The sequence below is a fragment of the Hipposideros armiger genome, unplaced genomic scaffold (genome assembly GCF_001890085.2).
Source record: "Hipposideros armiger isolate ML-2016 unplaced genomic scaffold, ASM189008v1 scaffold_668, whole genome shotgun sequence".
NCBI lineage: Eukaryota > Metazoa > Chordata > Mammalia > Chiroptera > Hipposideridae > Hipposideros > Hipposideros armiger.
The window spans coordinates 444,134-465,296 of record NW_017732018.1 but is presented as its reverse complement, the minus strand read 5'-3'; the positions used below and the strand labels follow the sequence as shown (position 1 = coordinate 465,296).

At 39.0% G+C, this 21,163-nt stretch overlaps 1 protein-coding gene across 1 annotated transcript in view; it reads left to right on the top strand.

Moving 5' to 3' along the window:
- Window positions 1-21,163, top strand: part of TRPM3 (transient receptor potential cation channel subfamily M member 3) — a 536,483-nt gene that overhangs the window by 298,527 nt on the left and 216,793 nt on the right. The window contains exon 6 of the mRNA XM_019626368.1: window positions 114-285. Coding sequence (XP_019481913.1) covers window positions 114-285 — 172 coding nt within the window. The remainder of the gene's footprint in view (window positions 1-113; window positions 286-21,163) is intronic.

Here is a 21,163-nt window from a genome sequence, read left to right as displayed (position 1 = left end):
TTCTCTCTTCTCTCTTCTCTCTTCTCTCTTCTCTCTTCTCTCTGCCTGGTTCTCCTTTTTATATTTTACTTTCTTTTCTCTGACTTCTACCTCTTCCTTTTGAACTCCTGCAGGTCGTCCGGCCATATCAGACCATGTCCAATCCCATGAGCAAGCTCACTGTTCTCAACAGCATGCATTCCCACTTCATTCTGGCTGACAATGGAACCACTGGAAAATATGGAGCAGAGGTGAAGCTTAGGAGACAACTGGAAAAGCATATTTCACTCCAGAAGATAAACACAAGTAAGTAAGCTACTTTTTCCACTGTCATGCCTCCTAGGAAGTGTGTTACAAGTGAATAACTTTAAGTGTGCACCAGACAACCATATTATAAAAACTTGAGCAAGTTTCGAACACGGATCATTATGTCTGCTGGGCCAGTGGTTAGAATGAGAGGAAGTTGTCTAGAGGGCGATTAGAGGCATAAAAAGTGATCACACAATTAATTGATGGACTCCATCTCATTTATCATGCCTGAAAAATTTAACCCCCTAGGGGGTTTGTGAATGCAGATAAGCTTTTCTCTCCAAACTTTTCCTACATCATTCATACAATACTCTAAGGAGGAAAGGCACACAAGAGAAACTGTTTCTATTTATTAAGGTATTTTTGGTAGCTGAAAAAAATAAAGAAAGAAAGAAAATCAGGCTTTGATCTTAGCACAGATGGCTGTGCGAAGGCCTTTCAAGGGAACTGACATTGTCTGAACTAAAGCATCTTATGCAACCATCTTGATAAAACTTTAATTCTGTTTTTTATTTTATGTATATCAATTCATTGTCTCTTGATACATATGTACCTAGATATATTTGTATCACATAATACATATCTGATAGTTACACTAAAATTATCTCTTAACTTTTTACGTGTTCTATGCCTTGTTTGTTGTATACACATTTGTTTTAAGGGTGAAAGGTAACATTTTAAAAACAGCAGTGCTCCCCAGATCACTAAGTGCCTGAAATATGATAGAGCTATGAAAATAATCTGTCCCTCCTCACAAAATAGGATTTAAAATTTAACTTGTTTTTTCAAAGTAGCATGCAAGGCTTCATGGCAGACTCAAACTTTGTGGTAATTGTATGTCCTATCAGGGGAACTTGTATTTAATTGATTGAACTTTCAAAGCCTACAACTCCAAATAAGAAAGCATTCTCTTGGGCTGGCTGAGTGGCACAATGGTTAAGAACTGGTTTGGGACACCAGAGGGCCCCGGTTCGGATCCCACATATGAGGGCCAGTGACACTGCCCTCTACAGCTAAGGTGCTGAACAGCAGCTCAATCTGGAGCTAGGCTGCCATGAGTCGCCCGCGACGGCATAGGCTGAAAAAAAAAAAAAAAGCGTTCTCTTTGGCTACATAAGCTTTTAAAAGTTCAGTTTCATGTGATGCAACTTGTCCAAATGGCTTTTCTCTCCTCTAGTCTTTTCTCTGTGCTTATCCCAAGGGTGTTTCCTCCCAGAAAAGCCCACCTGCCTCCCAGAACTGGGATATTTGACCTATTAGACCACAGCTTCTTTTTCCTGTCCTCTTTTTTCTGGTTTTACCTTTCAGGAACTATTGCTGTTTAGGCAATCAAGTTTCATAGCTTCATCTTTTTCACAGGGAAGTCTGGAATGATAAATTGTGGTGTAGGCCTGAAGTCAAAATTGTATTAGGAAACTCTCTTCTACCTAAGAATCCTCAACTGTCTTCTTTGGAAAGAGAAAACACAGTATTATCCTGAGGTAAACATATTTGAGAAAAAAAGAGTAGAAAAGACTAGAAAATCTACGCAGAGGCCGGTGCTAATCAAATGTAACAAAGCACTATAACCAATGGGTGGTAGGTTTAGTTATACTAAAATTAAATTTCATTATATGTTTCATAGAATGTGTAAATGTTATGCAGTTAATGTTATCTTCTTGGGTTTTTATAAGCTGTAGTATTACTTTTTTTTACACCATCGGGTTATAAGTGAAACCCCAAATGGAGTGATCTGAAAGCTGAAGGAGAGGGGAGCGGGGTAAACAAGGAGCAAATTCAGGTCAAGTTCAGTGCTTGGTAATGAAATAAGATCTGTCCAAACAAGCAAAGCATATCACTATGCCAGGCCCCGATGGCAGCTGAGACAGTCAGTCAGTAGTGTTAGGAGGGGAGCTAGGTGTGATTGTGTAGGTTATATACCCAGCGGGGGGGGGGTGCCAGCAGAGTTAAACACTGAGCCAGGGCCCTGTTCGCCAAGCCCTGTGCCTTGCAGGCTGCCTGAGGAAAGGTTGCTTTATTCTAATTGGCCATCCCAGAAGGGTTACCCTTTTGTATAATAATTTATGTGCCTGGAGGGGTACCTTTCTCCAAAGCTCACGAGGTGCTATTTGTATGGATGACCCTGCCAGGGAGGTCCAAGGAGGCTCATGGACAATCACCTGGCCTCAGCAATGTGGAGTTGAAGAGCAGGCCAAGGCAGATGATCAGGACCTGAGGGATGCTGGAGGACCCAGGATCCCATATACACACCGCATGCCATTTGTGGAGACCCTGGACCATTGCTGGGTTATCAAGGCAGATAGCGGCACACAGGTACACTGACAAGTAGGGACCCAGTCAAGAGTCTAGGGCACGAAGTAAGGGAGACGCAGGGACCCAGGTACCAAGCTGAGTCATAAGGTCAGAAAAGCTGGCTTGAGACTCCTGAAATGCTCCAAGTCCACAAACAGGATTAGGCCTGGAGTCTGGGGTAGGGGCTGAGCCCCCAGAAGGGGTTAAGTGACAGTAGCTGGAACCGGGTAGGGGCAGAGGGAGGTATATGGTCATTATAATCATCATAATTTATACACATAATTTTCCTCTTTAATTTGGAGATTATATTTGAGGCTTAATAGGAACCCACAAGCTCTCATTCAGTGAGTATAATTAAAAGGGAAGGTATGGGGGAGGCGATTAAAGATGCCCAACAGAGATCCCTGGGATCACAGAAAGTTAAAAGGCTTGGGTCAGGAATTTGCCTATGATCTGTGGTGAATGAAGCCTTGAGTTACCTCGTACCACAGTTTTATCCCTGAACTTAATAGTGAGGTGACCAACTCGTCCCAGTTTGCCTGGGACTTTCTCAGATTTAACACTGAAAAGTCCCATGTCTCCGGGCCCCCTGAGTCCCAGGCAAACTGAGATGGTAGGTCACCCTCCAGGTGAGGGACTCATGAGTCATTAGGTCTACTTCTGTTATTACAGCATTCACCACACAAAGCAGGGAGAGAGCAGTAAGGTGCTCAGATCATAATTAGGAAGTGACCGGGCTACCAGAAGCAGTGCAGGGACTTGAGATCTCCGTTCAGTTAGCAGCAAAGTGCCCATTGAGAGCACAGAAGCCTCCAGAACAGGACCGAAAAAGAAGGAAAAGGGTTGACCTGGTCATAACAGGAAACAGCAGAATGAAGAATATAAACCTTTAATGCAATCTCCAGTTGTATTTTAGAACAGCAATTCTCCTTTTTACTCTGTATCGTCCTTAGCAGTAATATGCTTCTTCCTATTAAAAATAAAATTTTATTCTATGAACCTATTCTAAAAACCCCATGTGCTTTTACCTTTCCTTCTTCAAAAGTTTAAGAAATCTAAAACACACTAGTGGAACTCAATTTTGGGAGGCCCCAATTCGGTCTCCTGAACAGTAGACACACATCATGCCATAATCGACTCTGCCACGATACCACACAATTACGACTCACCATCTACTCACTTCGGACGATCCCAGGGATGTCTGAATACACTCAGTGTTTTCTTCATTAAAGTACCATTCCTCCTCATCACTTAGGGGTGGCCTGCGTGCCACAGTATCCTTACAACAAGTCTATTTTCTTACATAAATCACATAATCTTCTGAAGAATATTCTCCTGAAATAGTAAGTGAATTCTCCTCGGGAGACCTTTAAGCCCTTCCTCATCAACATGCCAGTAATTCATAATAACTTATTACAAGCACAGTGTCTTACATTTTTATGGTACTCTGGCATCCCTTATCTCGTTTCTCCCTTTCCGCCCCTCGCTCCTGCTGTCAACAGTCTGCCCTGAAGTGTCCTCATGGGTTCCTGAAGAAGGGCTTTGTTTTAAAAGATTTTTTTCCGATGTGAGCAGCTACCTGTTTTGGAACACCCTTCCATCTGCTGTTTTCTAAACTTCAAATTTAACATGCAAAGCCTCAAACAAGTCCAATTATGCCTTTGGTAAGCAAAAAAAAAATTTTTTTTTTTTTTTTAGCTGAGCCATCCTGCTGCCTATTGGCAGCTCAACGGCAGCTCAGCTCCAGTCGGGCATCGAACTGCTATTGCTCAGAGCTCGCACTGTTGAGCGAGTTCTTAACCAGTTGAGCCACTCGGCCAGTCCTTAGCAAATATTTTTTGAACTCCTATTATGTACCAGTCATGGTTAAGGCCTAGAAAAGCAGCAGTGGGCAGTTCATTGTGCTTACGTCAACAGGGGCAAACAGTAATAAGTGAATAAGTAAGCAAGTACATATGTGATGTCTGGTAGTAAAAAGCGCTATTAAAAAATAAAGCAGGAGAGGGTATATGTATGTATGCATGTGTGCACGTGTGTGTGTTGGGAGGGTAGTAGAGATTAGGTTCAGGAGTGGCCTCTATGAGGAGGTGACATGTAAGCAGAGATCTGAATGAAGTCAGAGCCAGCTGTGGAAAGGGCAGGCTGGGAAGAGTGAAAGCAGGGACAAAGGCCCCAGGTGTTCAATGAACAGCAAGAAGACCTTTATAAAGAGTAGGATTTTATTCTAACAGACTTTTGATCTGGTAAGTTGCAGGATCTCCCTTACAGTTTAAAACCTCACTCTGATGTTGTGTGTGGAGATCAGACTGAGGCAGGGAGCAAGATTAAAAGCAGGGAGATGTTCTAGGAGGCAACTTTCATAAGGCAGGTGAGAGATGGCAATAATTTGAATTAAGATGGCAGCAATAGAGGTAGTAAAAAGTGGTTGGATTGAACTATAATCTATTTTCTTAACTGATCTTATTTTGAAATGTGGCAAAATATACATAATTTAAAATTTTAAAACCATCTTAACTATTGTTCAGTGGCATTAAATACATTTACGTTGTTGTGTAACCATCACCACTATCCGTCTCCAGAGCTTTTTCACCTTGCCAAACTGAAACTCTGTACCCATGAAACAATAAGACTGTATTCCCCTTTTCCCCCAGCCTCTGGTAACTGCTGTTCTACTCCCCGCCTTTATGAATTTGCCTATTCTAGGTACCTCGTATAAGTGGGATCATACAATATTGATTCTAAGTTATATTTTGAAAGTAGAGCTCAAGAGGACTTGCTAATGAATTGAGCATTCAGGGTAAGGAATAAGGAGGCTGCATGGTCGTCCTTAGAGACACCAGTTGATGCTTAAAAAAATAACAAGACTCGATGAGAGCCTCTAATGAGTAAGTTTTTATAGAAAAGGGAGTTGAGAACCAATCTCAGAGAAATTGGAATAAGGTCCTTGAGAAGGAGGAAAGGGATGGGAATCAGTGTACAAGTAAAGAATGTGGCCCTAGGTGGAACAGGGACAGTTTCTTCCTCTGTAGCAGGAGGAAAGGCAGAGTATATGGGCGCAGATGTGGGTAAGAAGGAGCATTTTCTGCTGGGAAGATTGCGCAGTTCTCTGTAGATAGCTTCTATATCTAAAGAAAATAATACAGGAGGTCATGGGCTGAGAGTGTGGAAGGGAGGAGGAATAGGAGATTAGGGAGAGAAAAGAACTCTAGTTAGTGTAGAGATGGAGAAATGGACAGACAAGGGAAATGCAAGATTACCCCACAGCAACCTGGACCCCTTGATATTTGTGATCAAGAATTTAAAATGGTGTGAGTCATCAGGTCTGTGTGTTTCTTTCCACCCATGTTCAGCTTGAGTGGTAGAATAGGCACAGAGTTGGGCTGAGCACATATGGGGATTTTGCCTGGCAAGTACACTAGGGAGTGTGTCTATATGTACGCTGTATATGTATATCCCAGGAGTCTGTGGATGAAAGCAAGCTGTGGCTGACATTAATGAGAATATACAATAATTGATCTAAAAGATCAGGCTGAGGTACAGAGAGGTGGTTAAGTGAATTATCAAAAGTGACTCGAACTTTTAGTTAGTACTGCCAAACATCACATATACTAAGCTTGAACTAAAATAAACAAAGGTCCATAATAGACAATCCCTCATATTTATTTTATGGACATTCATGTATTCATACAAGATAAATCAATGTAGCACATTGCTGGGAATATAATCGCTGCTCAATAAATAGATGTTACCTGAAAGACTGACTACCAAAGGACTGCTCCAGAAAGTGACATATACATTGACTAATGAGACTAAAATCCCAAGCACACTTTTTGTATACATTTTTGTTGTTAAAAAATTTCAAACAAATACAAAATTAGAAAATATTATAACCCCTGTAACTATCACCCAGCCTCTACACTTTTCAACTTATGGGTAAATTTGACGGATATATCCTATATGCATCTATATGTATGTATAGTTACAAATATAATACATATATGTAAATATATAAAAATATATATGAAATACTGCTATATACATACATATATATACATACATACATATGTATGTACATACATATATATGTATGTATATATATATATATGTATGTATATATATTCTCCTCTGAATAATTTTGAAGGAAATCCAGCATCCATAAATTTTTCATTATATTTCGTTACCATAAATATTTCAGTACCAAAGCATATTTTTTAACTTGTGTTGGCCACACATAGGATAGATTTTGAAAGTATTTCCTTAACTCATTAACAACATAATGGCAAATATTGATCCAAGAACTCTTCAACAATTTTTTCAAAAAATAAAAATTAAGAACTACGTTATTACAGGCTAAAATTCATCAAAAAAAATCTGACAACCGTTTTCCTCGTCCCAGGTTCTACTCTTAGCAGGCCAAAAAACATGTAAACAAATATTGCCTAGCAATTCTCAAAAAGGAAGATTAGAAAAATCCCCAGCAATTGTAACTTTCATCTAAGCGTTTGGAGGCAAGAACATAATATTTGGGAGAAGAAGAGGTCTTGATCTATATAGTCAGTGATACAAGTTGAAAGTGGTAAGGAGACCAGGAAGTTCAGATCATCATGGCTCTGTGACCTTAGACAAACTACTGCATTTCTCTTAGACTTTGTTTCTGCAACTGTGAACCAGGGACAATAATTCCTCACAGTGCTGTGATTAGATGAGTTAATGTGTGAAAGGATTCCAGCATGCGGCAGTTCAGAAAGAGCGGTTGCCTTCCTGACTTTGTGGCGCAGTGGTCCCCCCATGGGAAACCATGGCCCATGTTTATACAGCCTGGCTGCCAAAGGTTCCAACCTGAGACCCAGGCATTTCATTCAGAGCCCATCAGTCCATTGTACCTCTACCACACGTAGAAACTGGCTCTGATTGTTAAGAACCTATGTATCCCCGGTTCCAAAGGGAAAATTAAGGCTCATAATTATATTCTGGCACATATCATCCAGCTAACAGTACTTGTTGAACAGTAATTGATTTACATTCTTGATCATTGTAGCAATAGCCAGAAAACGTTTTTGTTTTTTTCTCTGTTTTTGAAAATATATTCGAAACTGCAGTTGTTTCTTCTGCCTAAGAGAGTGATGGAGAAAATGTAATCTTTCTTTAGAGATTCAAGCATGTTGGAGTAATTATTATAAATGTCATTTAGGATTGTTGAGTATTCTACTTGTTGGAAGTGTCAGAATTTGGGCTAAATATGAATTGGCCTAGAATATATATTAAATGTTTAGATTTGGGCCAATGTCAGATTTTCTTCTTGTAATTTACCATTTTATTCAAAAAGATGATTGAAGAAAGAGGATGGAAATCTACTTCTCTTTGGGCTGTGATTGATTCAAGTGTTACCTTTATGTTTAAATTTTATTTTAGGTTTGGCTGCATACAAAATTTTATTAGGATTACATGTCTAATTATATTATGAACATCAATGTTGGTTAAAGGAAATTTCCTTATAAGGCTAGAATTTTCTGACTTTGTCATCTCCCTACTATAAAGTGAAATCTGTGTTAGACTAAATCCAGTCTAAGGGGGGCCGACCAAGTGGCTCAGTTGGTTAAGAGCTCACTCAAGTGTGCGAGCTCTGAGCAACAGCAGTTCGAGTGCCAGCCCGAGCTGAGCAGCCACTGAGCTGCCAACAGGTGGCAGGATGGCTCAGCTAAAAAAAAAAAAAAAAAAAGTAAATCCAATCTAAGGAACTATGTCCCCATAGTAGTCATTATAGATACACCTACTTTGTGATATTAATTGATGGGAGTATCTAGGTAAGTTTAGATTTTCTTAACCAGTGCTTTTGCTATTGTCAGAGTTTGCTTCAAAGATAATTTGATTTTCTGTGCTTTCTTTGTCCCAGAGTAGTGATTGACATTTGAGTGTGGCCTCATCTGATGAAGTCACCAAGAATACTTTTCTCTAAATCAGCAGATTAAAATGGGCTTGGCATTTCTAAGTAAACAAGGAGCAGCAATGATTGCAAGATTCATAAAACATAATTAAATTTGGTGTTTAAGGATATTGTTATTTAAAATTCTCTGGGAAACATATGTTTTATTATTCAGTCCCTAAGCCAACACACCTACGAGTATTCATATATGACTGTGCTTACACAAACTAACAAAAATAATGATAAGAATTTTGTCTCTGAGTAGTACAGGCTATCATCCCTGAGAAGTTATGCTTTATTATGGGAAGAAATATTTCCCCTTTTCACTGATTTGTATAATAGATGAGCCCCATAAACATGCTAATACACAGAGTGAGTCATGGTGGTAGAGTCCAATTGGTTACAGGGGATTTTATTTTTAAAAGCTCGTCTCTGTGAGGTGACACACACCAATTTAAAGCATTTTGTTTCAGTGGAATTTCCATAATCAGAAAGAAATACTCATGACTGCATCATTTATACCCTTGTTCCTTTACCATCATTTTTTGGTAATAAGTCTTAAACATGGCTGTAGTAGTTCTCAACTAGGGTGACACTGCCTCCACTAGGAGACACTTTAAAATAACAGGAGGATTAGCAGTTACATAATTTCTGGTGTCCTTGAATGGCGCTAAAGAGGAGGCAGAAATGTTAATATTCTATTATGTGAAGGGCAGTTTCACATGAAGAGCTGCCTGGTCCAAATGCCAACCCATCCCTTAGGAAACACTACTCAGACTATATCCCCTTGAGTGTTCTATTTGTGTTTTTTGTTGTTTTGTTTCCAAATCTTTCCAATAGCCCACCCCTGAGTCATCAGGGCCACACCCTTCCAAGATACTCTGTCCTAGTTTAAAGACATGTAGAAGCAGCAGCAATAATGAACCAGTAGTGAGAGTCAAATTATTTAACAACTTGTGAAGACTTTGATATCCTAAATCCACCCATGGCACAGGCTGGGTGACAGCCCTAGTATATCTCTTTCAGATCCCAATGTCATGTGCTGTTGGGTATTTCTTCCTTATATCTAACTGCATTTGCTCTGAATCTGTTCTTTCCTGGGTGAGGACCAAAATCACTGTCTATGTTAGAGCTCTCAGCAGATTTGAAAACTGTAAATGGACTTGAGTTGACCTTTCTACCCTAATGGCTGTAAGGAAGCTCTTTTTAATTTGGAGAGACATGCTGACCTACTTAACAGGCAGAACTGACTCATGAAGTAAATCAGAATTTCCAGTTCGGCGGCACCTGCTCTTAGCACCACGGTTTTATATTTCAGGTTCAGTGACTCTGGAAATGTGCTCAACGATGGAAGCTCCCCTGTCAGCATCCTTGATGCTCAGAAATATCAGCTGATTTGGGGTTATAGGCAGAGGTCCAAAAATATGGTTACTTTACCCATAGGCCCCTGGAGAACCTACTCACTAGAATTCATTTCCCAAGGGATACTTTAATAAATCAAGACTCTAGTAGAATAAAGAGTTTGAAATTGAATACAAACAGAACTCTAATTTTTAATCTAAAAATTACTGAGAATTGTTTTGGAAATAAGGGCGCAGGGCCGTAATATAAATCTTGAGTGAATGAATAACTGCATTAAATAAAACACCATGAAGCAGTGCTTTTAAAATTTACCTTCCATTCCTGGACTACATCTCTCATTTCCTTGGACTGTAGTAGACCCCTTTTGCATATTAGTATTTTTCTATTGTTCAATTATGAAGCCAACTTACCCTGGAAATTTGACATAGGTTATGTAAAGAGTACCACTGACATCCTTAAGAGCTTTACCAATCTCTCTGCCACTGAAACTGGTGTTAAGGCTGTGCATAATAAGTGCTCAATAAAGAGCTGCTGGCTTGGCATGAAAGAAATTTAAGTGATTTCACTCACTCATATTAGTATATAAAATATGGGAATTTACAGTTCCATAAAAATTCCAAAACTGTTTAGCAACAGCAGCATCATTGAAGTAAGCATATAGCTGCCCAGGAGACTATTTGAAAGGATTGTAATCATTTACATATAAATGATTAGTATATCATAAATAATATATATATTACTTATTTTTATTCTTACTGTAATTGTCAAGTCAGTCTCATTTCTTTGTATTTATACCAAATACAAAGGTGCCAAGCCTGAAGTGGTCCACAGTAGCACAGAGATGGGGGACGATGGCAAAGGGAAGAAATGAGGTATGAGTTATATGAGAGTCTCTTTGGAGCATTTTTAATGTTGGAGTAAGTTGGCTATCCATGCATAAATTGGCATGAGACCACTGGGTCCCTTGTCTACGGTCAACACTGCAAACCTATCATGGCGCTTCTCACTGAGCCTTTTGCCTTTGTTAGAATACAGGTTCTGCTGCTGTAACAATAACTCAAACAATGGATGCCTAAATGAGACAGGTGTTTATTCCTTATGCATATGTTATTCTGAACATGAGTTCAGATCTGACAGGGTGGCCTCACAGTGTTGAGGACTCAGATTCCTTCTTTCTTTTGCTCTGCCCATCCCTACTTTCATGGCCCATGGGAGCTCACCATCACATCTACATTCTGGCCAGAATGAGTCAGGAAAAAGGATCAAGGGGTAATCCTAACCCTTCCTTTTAAAAGCACGATAGGAAAGTCATACACATCATTTTGGCTTACATCCTATGTGCCAATATTTAGTCACAAGTTCCCACCTAAATAGAAAGGGGTTCGAAAATGTAGTCTTTATCCTGGGTAAACACATAGCCAATAAATTCTATCACAATGAAGGAAGGGAAGAATAGACATTGGGGTACAACTAGCAATTTTTTTTTAATCACACCTTTTTAGCATAGCATTTCAGGTGATTAAGAAGTGGCTGGAGTTGGATTGTGAGATAAAACGTATGTACCATTTATGAATAAGATAGGTCTATATGTTCCAATGTGATCATTGGGGAGCCTTGTCCACAAATAGTTCCTGTAGTATATGCTTCATATTTTGCCCTTTCAGTCTTCATCTGTGAGTTTTTAGTGATATGTACTTGAAGAGTCTTGCACTGGCTCTGGAAATTGTAATTTCCCCTGGGATTCAAATTGAGACAAGCTGTCTAAAATTATATAGATCATTTTAGACTATCCTGGTTTAGATAACTTTTTAAGCTAACTAGCTCCAACAGATCCCCTTAGCCTCAAAGTACTTCCATATGCTGTGCTATGAATAATGCATGTGCATTCCATAATGGACCCTTAGCCACATATTTTGTTGTACATCATTAGGTAACATTTTAAATCCCAAAATATTAAAAATAAATAGAACACATTCTGTGTTTCTATGACACCGTACTGTTAATATTGACGTTTCAAAAATAAATCCTGGAAAATGTGACCTGCACATGGCTGTAATCTTGGTAATACATAGTAGAATGGAGATTGGTTGGCCTCTCAAATCCATCCCGACAAGGATAGGTTATAATTGGGCTTTGGCCCTCTTGTGGAAAAAGGACAAGAAACCTGTCTTAGGGGATAAAAGCAGCCCATCTTCCAACTCTGTTGAGGAAACATTTAACAAGACCTGAGGAGCACATGAGTTTGTGAGGGATTTAAAGCCTTCTTATACCAATTATACAATTTGACATTCCTACATATTAATAACCCCTAAATGATAACTAATAATTTGGCAAGGTACAGCTGAAGGGCTCTTGAAACCTTCTGAATGCCAGTAAATATATAATTAAGGGTATTTGCTGGCACTGCTAGTTATTAAGATTAATTAGTAGGGCTTCTCTTAATAAATGGTGAATAAATGGGTCACCTTGTTTTAGAGACTGAGATACACATGTGGTTATTGATCCAACCTTAGTTAATTTTTCTTTTGATTTTAGCTCATGTTTATTCAATAAAGCTTAAAAGGTAGAGCTTTAAGACAGTTGGGATTTCCCTTCTATCTTGCTAAGTGAATAAAGCCTAGGAGGACCTACTGCCTTACAGATTTAATGAAACCCCAGACAAGCACTTTGAAAATAAATCTCACCTTTCCTCTCTGGATACTCTGTATGTAGAACAGTTTCTTTGCCTTGTTTCTGCCCCACCTGGTATATTTTTCCTTCATCATTTTATAATAGCACACTCAACTATTGTGACTTTTTTATTCCACAAGCTAAGTTTCTGTAGAAAATAGATTCAAAGTTTGGAAACTGCATTAGAAAATACTATAAAGAACTTCAATAAACAAATGGCAGAGCTAAGAAAAGATTTGCTACCGTGGCACAGGGCTAATTTCCATAATAAGCAAAGAGCATCCACAATTCAAAAGAAAAACCCTGTAAGAAAACAGGCAAAATATATCAACAGAAAGATCACAGGAAAGAAAATACAAATGCTCAGCCTCACTCAAAATTAAAGAAATGAAAATAATTAAGAGAACAGTGCAATGTTTTTTAACCTATCAGATTGGCAAAACACAAAGTTTAAAAATATCTAGTGTCAGTAAGCATAGTATATGGAAATATGTACTGGTGTGTATGCAAATATGGGGAACCTTATTTGGAAGATAGTTTGGTTACTCCTATTAAGATTTAAAGGTACATACTCTTTGACCTTATAATTTAATTTATATGAATTTATTCATATTTATTGCAATATTGTTTACAGTAATAAAATGGAAATAACCCAAAGATTCACCAATAAATGACTAATTAAATTACATGTAGACCTACAGTGAAATTACTCTGAAGTTATTATAAATAATGCAATAGTTCTGTTTGGTCTCATATGAAAAGATATACAAGGGTAATTTTTGTTTCTTTTCTAAAGTTAAAACCCTATTGTACAATAGCACAACTGTGTGTTTATGATCACATTTATGCTTTTTAAATTATATATGAGTATGTATATATATATATACATATACATGCATACTTATAAAATGTCTGAAAGGACACAGGTGAACAATAATTAGAGCTTCTAGGGAGTGAGACTTTAGGTGGGAAAGGTAAGATGAGAATTGACACTTTCCACTTACAGAGAGAGAGGGAGGGAGGGAGGGAGGGAGAGAGAGAGAGAGAGAGAGAGAGAGAGAGAGAGAGAGAGAGAAAGGAGGAGGAGGAGGAGGGGGGGAGGAGGAGGAGAAGAGGAAAGAAGGAATGAAGGAGGAAGGGAGAGAAGGAGGGAGAAAGAAAACTTTTGAAAGTAGACCGCCTATCTGTGTAATGTAGGAGTTTAGCACCTTCCTCCCTCAAGTGTATGTACATCATTCTTGACTTGCAGGTAAGGATCCTGAACGGCTGTGTTCGGCATGCCTTATCTTTTCTTGTTCACTCAGTCCGTTGGTAATCCTCCTTTCCTTCTAAGACAAAAGGGAAGGGATAAGTCAGAAAACTTAAGAGGAGAGGCTGGTAAGGACACATCATAGACAATAATACTCTCAAATCCAATATAAAGGATGTATATAAAAATGATGAGGCCAATGTAACAGGTTTGATGCTTACATTTGCTAATGGCTGAACTCAAAGCAAAATTATCTTCCCTATTAGGAGTTGGTGAATGACAAAACAGACTAAATTTACTCCCAGTCATTCGCCATAGGCTGATATCCTAGAATAATGGGGCTACTGAAAATTCCCTACTTTTGAATGTCTACCATGAGTACAATCAAGTAGAATTAGAATTGTTCATTTTTCCTTCATCATGCTCCTGGGGACCCCAAAGTCCAGCTCCCTTCTCCCCAGGCCCTACTCCCTGTGGTGGAGCTGGCTCACTCGACAGCTCCTTCAACAGCTGTTTCATGCTGAGGATTGTCTGTAGTGCCCACTGTGGAAACAGTGGCTCCCGCTACGTTCTTTACTCTTCTATACTTTTCAGATGCTTCATAGGGAGCCAAAAATCATGTCAGAAGTTCTTCAGCTTTTCAAAATGTGGCAAAAATGAGAACTCAAAATATCTGTCATTTAAAATAAATAGTTACTGCTCTCTCTGTTATATTTCCCCTTGACAGTACTTCTGTTACTCTACCAGTATTTGCTTGTGTGCCTACGATATGCAAAAAGCACTATTGGAGGTGCAAGATTAATAAGCCATAACAATAACTAGTGTTTACTGAGTACTATTCTAAACACTTCACTAGAAATAACTGAATTAATCCTTATAACAACCCTAGGAAGTGGGTACCATTATTATGACTCCTATTGACCAATAAGAAAACGGAGGCACAGAGAGGTCAAACAATGGCCTACAAGGTTGGACTGCTAGTAAGTGGCAGAGCCAGGAAGTCTGCCTGCGCCCACACCTCAACCGCCATGCTCTGTTGCCTCTCAGTAGGCAAAATGCTGCCTTAGGAAGCAGCAAGTATTAAATGTCCTTTCCCATGTGAAGTACAATAGGAATTCAGACAGACGACGCATCTGGGTGGAGTATTCATAGGGATACGTGGCCAAGGTATTTTAAGGAAAATTTTGATAAGTGGAATGTAAGCAATGATTGCAAGCAATGCAGGTGGAACTTTCAAAACCCAGAAATTTAGTGGTCTAATTAAATTCATTTTATTTTTATTGAATTGTTTATCCTGTCTGAATAAGCAAAATCTCAGCTGCAAATATAAGGACTACATGTGAACTAGGGTAAATTTTTTAGGAATTACGATCATTAGAATCATAAGGAAAAGTTATGTGTCATTCTTTCCCTATCATCAACTCTTCTTAATAGGTCAATATGAAGGTAAACTATAGAATAATATGATAAATGGGACATTGTGTATGTATTGTAGATGTAGGTATATAGAGGTATCTATATAGATTTAAGTGTATCAATATATCTATATATATTATTGCTATATACATATAGATATAGATATAATATAGATTTCATCAGTTCATTGCCTTCATTTTCCAGATAGGAAAGCCCACTTGGAAAAGGTCAGTGTCCTGCCTAAATTTATACAGTGAATTAAGTGGCACAGCAGTTATCTGAACTCAGAACACGCTTCTGGTCTGCAGCTCTTGGCTCAGCATTGTCACTACCTTAGTTTAGGAGCTATTTTTTCTTATTCTATTTAACACAGCACGAGGGAAACGCAAATAAGCAAAAGTTTTTTACGCACCTGAGCAAGAAATAAAATCAGGGTCCTTAGGGCATCAGGCTCATTTGATACAAAATCCTTAGCTTTTTAGTCCCTCATTTTTCCCATTGAGACCATTTTCTCCACTATGTCCTGAAGGGTCATTAAGGAACTATCAAGAAATTTGGGATCACAGTCAACAGACACCGGATATCCAGACATTTCCATTGTTAACCATGCAACAAATCTTCAACAACTCTGGTTGGTCTTCACTGAAATGTCATTTTAGCTTTTGTTCATTAGGGTTTGGTAACTGGGAGAGATAAAAGAAATAAACTGAAAGTACCAGTGTGCTGTTCACTCTGCAGGGAAGATGCAGCTAAGCCAGTTTTGTGCTTGGATCCATAAGCAAATGCTTGTGCAATATTTCCAGTAGGGTTTGAGTTGTTGTCTGAGGCTTTGCTCATAGTGTTTAGCAAGCACTCTAATTGTCGTGCACAGCGGTAGAGAGGCCTAGGAGGCGTGTGCTACCAAGTTGAATTTATGTTCTCGGGAACATGCTAATTAGTAACTTCCTGGAAAATACATAGTAGTTACTCTTGGCTTGTTATTTTGCAAACTATTGAGAATCCAGAGGAACCAACCTTCTATTTTGTGCATCAAGGGATATTGCTTTATGCTTCCCCCAGTGAATCCATTCTTATGAAAAGGCATCTCTGCCAGGTTGTGGGGGATGAGGAATGACCAAGTGATGTTCCGTGAAAAGTGAGGGGAGACCCTGCTATGCCTCTCACCCACCAGCTACCCCCTGCCCAGCCACCAGCTGCCAACACCTGCCACAAGCTGAGGCTGCTCTGTAAGTCTGGCTTGATCCTAGGAAGCTCAGGCCAGAAGTCCTAACTGGAGGGTCTGGGGCCCTCGATAGATCTTGTTTCTATGGAAGGAAGAAAATGGGCAGAGCAGAGCTACTCGTGCTCATGGCATTATCCTCTGGGACCGACATTGAAATTGAGATACTGCCTGAGTCATCTAGCCCACAGCTAGCTTGTTTAGTAAGTTAACAATCCCAGACATATGATTTACCATTAAACTTATGTCCCAGTTAGGAATAGAAGAGCCAATTTGGTAGGAAACTTATTATAATGAAATAGCTTTGATGACTTTTTTGAAGATAGATAGATGATAGATAGATAGATAGATAGATACATACATACATACATACATATATACATACATATATACATATAAGTACATACATAGAAAAAAAGATGGCATAGATATATGACAGATATAATCTATATATGAATATATATATATATATATATATATATATAGAGAGAGAGAGAGAGAGAGAGAGAGAGAAAGAGAGAGAGAGTCATTTTCTTGGCCAATGAGAGAAGTAAATGTGGGGGTCTCTTCAGTAAATGATATTATGCATATTGAATGACATGTTGGCATTGATTTAAATTGAGTACATTAACCTCTAAAAATCTACTTCTTTTAGGTCAAAAGTAGCTAATCACCTGAGAATAGGGCACATATCTCCAGAAATCAGAAAGCTGTTTTGAAAAGGATAGAGGGGGAATCCAGTTCTTATTCAGTCTTGGAAGACACAGAATTGAAAGATTCATAATTATTATTATAATTAGTATAACAACAGCTGACATTTCTTGAGGAACTTACCAAGTGCTAAACATTGTTGCAAGCACTTAATATGATTAACCCACTTTACCTTTTCACTGCCACAGCAGTCATCTGGGTTGAAAGAGAATAATGAAGGATACTTCCTCCAGCAAAGGAGGTGGTGATTTTAAGGACACATTTAATTGAAGGAGTGATGAGACAAGACATAGCTGGTACAGATGCTTTGATGCTTTACATAAGTCTGAATGTGCAACTTGTGTTGCCATTACATGTATAAATATATAGAAATTAGGTGATTGGTCTGCTTTAATAAAATGTGTATCCAACCATTGGGTTATAGAAATTTCAAAGATTTTATTTTTTGACAGGATGCCTGCCGTTTTTCTCTCTTGATTCCCGCTTGTTTTATTCATTTTGGGGTAGTTGCCAATTAGACCAAATTGGTAAGTATAATTAATGGAAAACATGAATTTCTTCTTAAACCCCAACCAAGAAAATTAACCTTAGAAACATTCATTTCCTTTAAAAATTCCTAACAGTATCCTTTCCTATGATTGCTGTTTATCTCTGTCTCTTCTAAAACATCCAATCACATCAAAAATTAGTTACTCCCTATTAGTTACCATCCCAAAATACCACATAAGACACAGAGGAGGGAAATGAACATTTATCGAGGTCGTAGTATGCTCCAGGACTATGCTAGGTATTTTCATATACACTATCTCTTTTAATACCCACAAAAGCATTCAAGATAGGGGTTATTATCTTCCTGGGTACAAAAATAGGCTGATGTAGGTATAAAACTCTTGCTCTTTTCACCCCACATAAGGAAGCATTATTTCTTTCAGAAAGACACTCCCCTAAAATTCTGTTACCTTGGAGGATTTGGAGGTCATTATTTTATTCAACAACTATTTGAACACAAACTCTATGCCAGACATGGTTTGAGCATCGGTTAGTTGAAATTAGTCATTGGCAGAGCTTTGAGTACAGAACGGTGGTTAGTTACAAGATGGTGGAGGAATTCACAGGAATAGCACAGGGGGAAGTAGAACAGGGTGAATACTTGGAGGGTGGGGATGGAGACAAACAGAGGAGCTCCTGATCCTGTACCCATGGCTACAGTCTTTCTTCATGTGACTCGTGGACTTCCCTTTGTCATCCTATGCCTGAGAATATATGAAGGAGGCTGGGAAGGCAAAGGGACGTTCAATTGTCATCACTGGCATCTTTTTGATCATTGCACCATCATCCAATGCATTGGGATAACCATAACATGAAATTTTCCATCATTGAGCCCATAACTGTTCCATGAGATAAATAACAAATCTATAAGTTAAAGGTCATAGTAGAACTTCATCCAGGGAGTCCTGGAAGTAGGAAGCAGTGAATTTATATTCTCATAGACTGACAGCCCTGGGTTCAAACCACATGACTTGAGAAGAAAGTTAAACTTCCTCTCGGCAGGTTACATGTATATCAGGAAGATCTCATTGCCTTCTGTGGATGTGGATGCTCTAACTTGTTCAGCCCACATCATTCATACTTTCTATTGCCAGTAGACTCAACCGACCATATTTCTAACAGGTTCTTCTCATGATAACATAATTCTTCTTGTTGGGATCCAATCTCTTCCTTGTTTCACTAAAGAAAGGCTTTCCATATCTTTTTTCTCATGTTTTTCTACCTTCTCCTCCTTCTATAATGCATGTAGACCTTATGGTCCACCCGTTCTGAGCTACATGTCATTGCCCTTAAAAGACATACTCCATCAGATGTGTTTTTGTCCTGTTTGACATTTGGTGAAATTCTCTACTCCAAATCTCTACTCTACTTATTGGCAAAAACCTGCACTCCAAATCTCAGCTCCAAAATCTTCTCTTCTATGAAATCTTACCAGAAACTACACACACACACACACACACACACACACACACACACACACACACACACACCCTGTAACCCCCCTAGGTTCAGTTATTCACCACACCCTCTGTGTTCCCAGCACTCTATGTAAACCTCTGTCATGTACCACCTCTTGGTAGAGTGGTTATCTGTCTACCGACCTGTAGTGCCCCCATCTCCTATAGATTGTGAGCTCCTTGTGAGCAGAGGATGAGTCTTACTCATTTTTGTCATCCTGCAAACCAAGCACAGTGCCTGGCACAGGCAGGTAGGTGCTCAATAAATTTTTATGGTAAACATCGATGTTTGGTTTTCTGGCCTCATTTTTAGCTCCGGTTTCCAGCTTGATATAAAAACGTAATAGAGAAGCTTAGACAGTAAAAACTATAAAGGAAGGACAAATAATAAAGCAATATTACACAGAAAGACTCAGGATGGATAAATGGACAGGGACATGTACAGGCAAAGACCATCATGCATGCTTCTCACTGGCATGGGCATGAATGCATTTACTCTGGGAAATTTGACTGTGTTCCTGTCAAGTTGTGATTATTGTTAAATCATTTCCATCTTATGAATTTAGAGAGTCTAAGAACATATGTTTTTTGTAGCTTCCAATGTCCTCATGGCTTCATTATTTCCATGTAAGCAGAAAAAGGAATATCTCCTGATTTTTCCCGACTTATTTAAAGGGATCACGGAACACGGATGCTTTCCAGTCTCAACTGGGACTCACCCATCTAGTGGAAATGCACAGCTAACTTTAGAAAGGTAGACAAACATTAAATTAATGAGAAAGCATGTGCTGACTGAGTACTTTTCTGCCATAATCAACAATTTTACAGTGTGATATATTTAAAGAATATAAGGTATCTCATTCTCTAGGGGCCCTTAAAAAAATGTAAGCTGAGATTTTAATTTCCTTGAGGTGGACGAGGCCAGGGAATTTATCATAGGACCCTTCAAAGCCACTTTCTAGGATTGAAAATAATATGCCCATCCTTTCAAAAAATTATCTGGCACATTTCAAGTCATTGAAACTAAGGGAAGTGAAGCATAATTCATACAGGCTTACAAAATGATGAGGACTAGTGCCCCTAAGATGTCACTAATAGAGCTGTCATATGTTTTAACAGAATAAAAATCTTTTAACCTTGAACCCTTAGCTAAAGATCATCAACCCCTCAGAAAAATGAGAAAAATAGAAATGTTATGCTCTATTACTGACCAAATACGCAAATAGCTCTTTTTTTTTCTTTTTTTTTTTTTAGCATCCGTAGCTGAAACAAATAACCAGCTCTTCCCCTCAGTGAACAGGCTGTCCCTGTTCTGTGAGGAGGACAGTTTTCAAGAGCTGCGTGGAGTTCCACATGCCACAATCCTGCAGGCAGACACTGCAGTCCTAAATCCCAGGCAGAGGAATCCACAGTTCTTGTCGGCTAATGAGCGTTGGCGTCTCTGGGCCCACATGGGGTTCTGTGGGCAATTCCTGCTGGAGTGAGTCAGGGTGGAAAAAACAGGTGCACCTTTGCTAAAATGGGGGCAGTGAGGATTGTAGAGTCAGCTTTTCCGGTCATCAAACAAATCTGAGCTGAACCCTTCCTCATTAGCAGCATTCCTTCTACCCAGAGGGAGAGCACAGGACGTGCACATTGACTTGGGTGCACATCAGAACTTATTATGAAATTGTAGGGGAGGTTCTGAAGAAAGCAGCAATTAGACATGGTGTGCCTGCACCAGGAGTTTGGGGAGGCGTGGAAAGCTCGCGTCACCCTTGTATATCTATTCTTAGATTCCGTTCGCTTGGGATGCATAGAGCAGGATTTATTTTGTGCTGTTGATTTGTTTCCATTATTCAAGTACTAAGAATCATAGTAGTGAGTATGAGTTTATTGTTCATAAATTTAGGTATGTGGGAAATGTCATATAGCACAATTTTTCCTTAATTCAAATGAATCCAATTCTAAGCCCCTTTCCATCAATTCAATCTTAATCTTTATTAGGCTTATTCCTCTCTCTCTCCCTCTCTCCCTCTCTCCCTCTC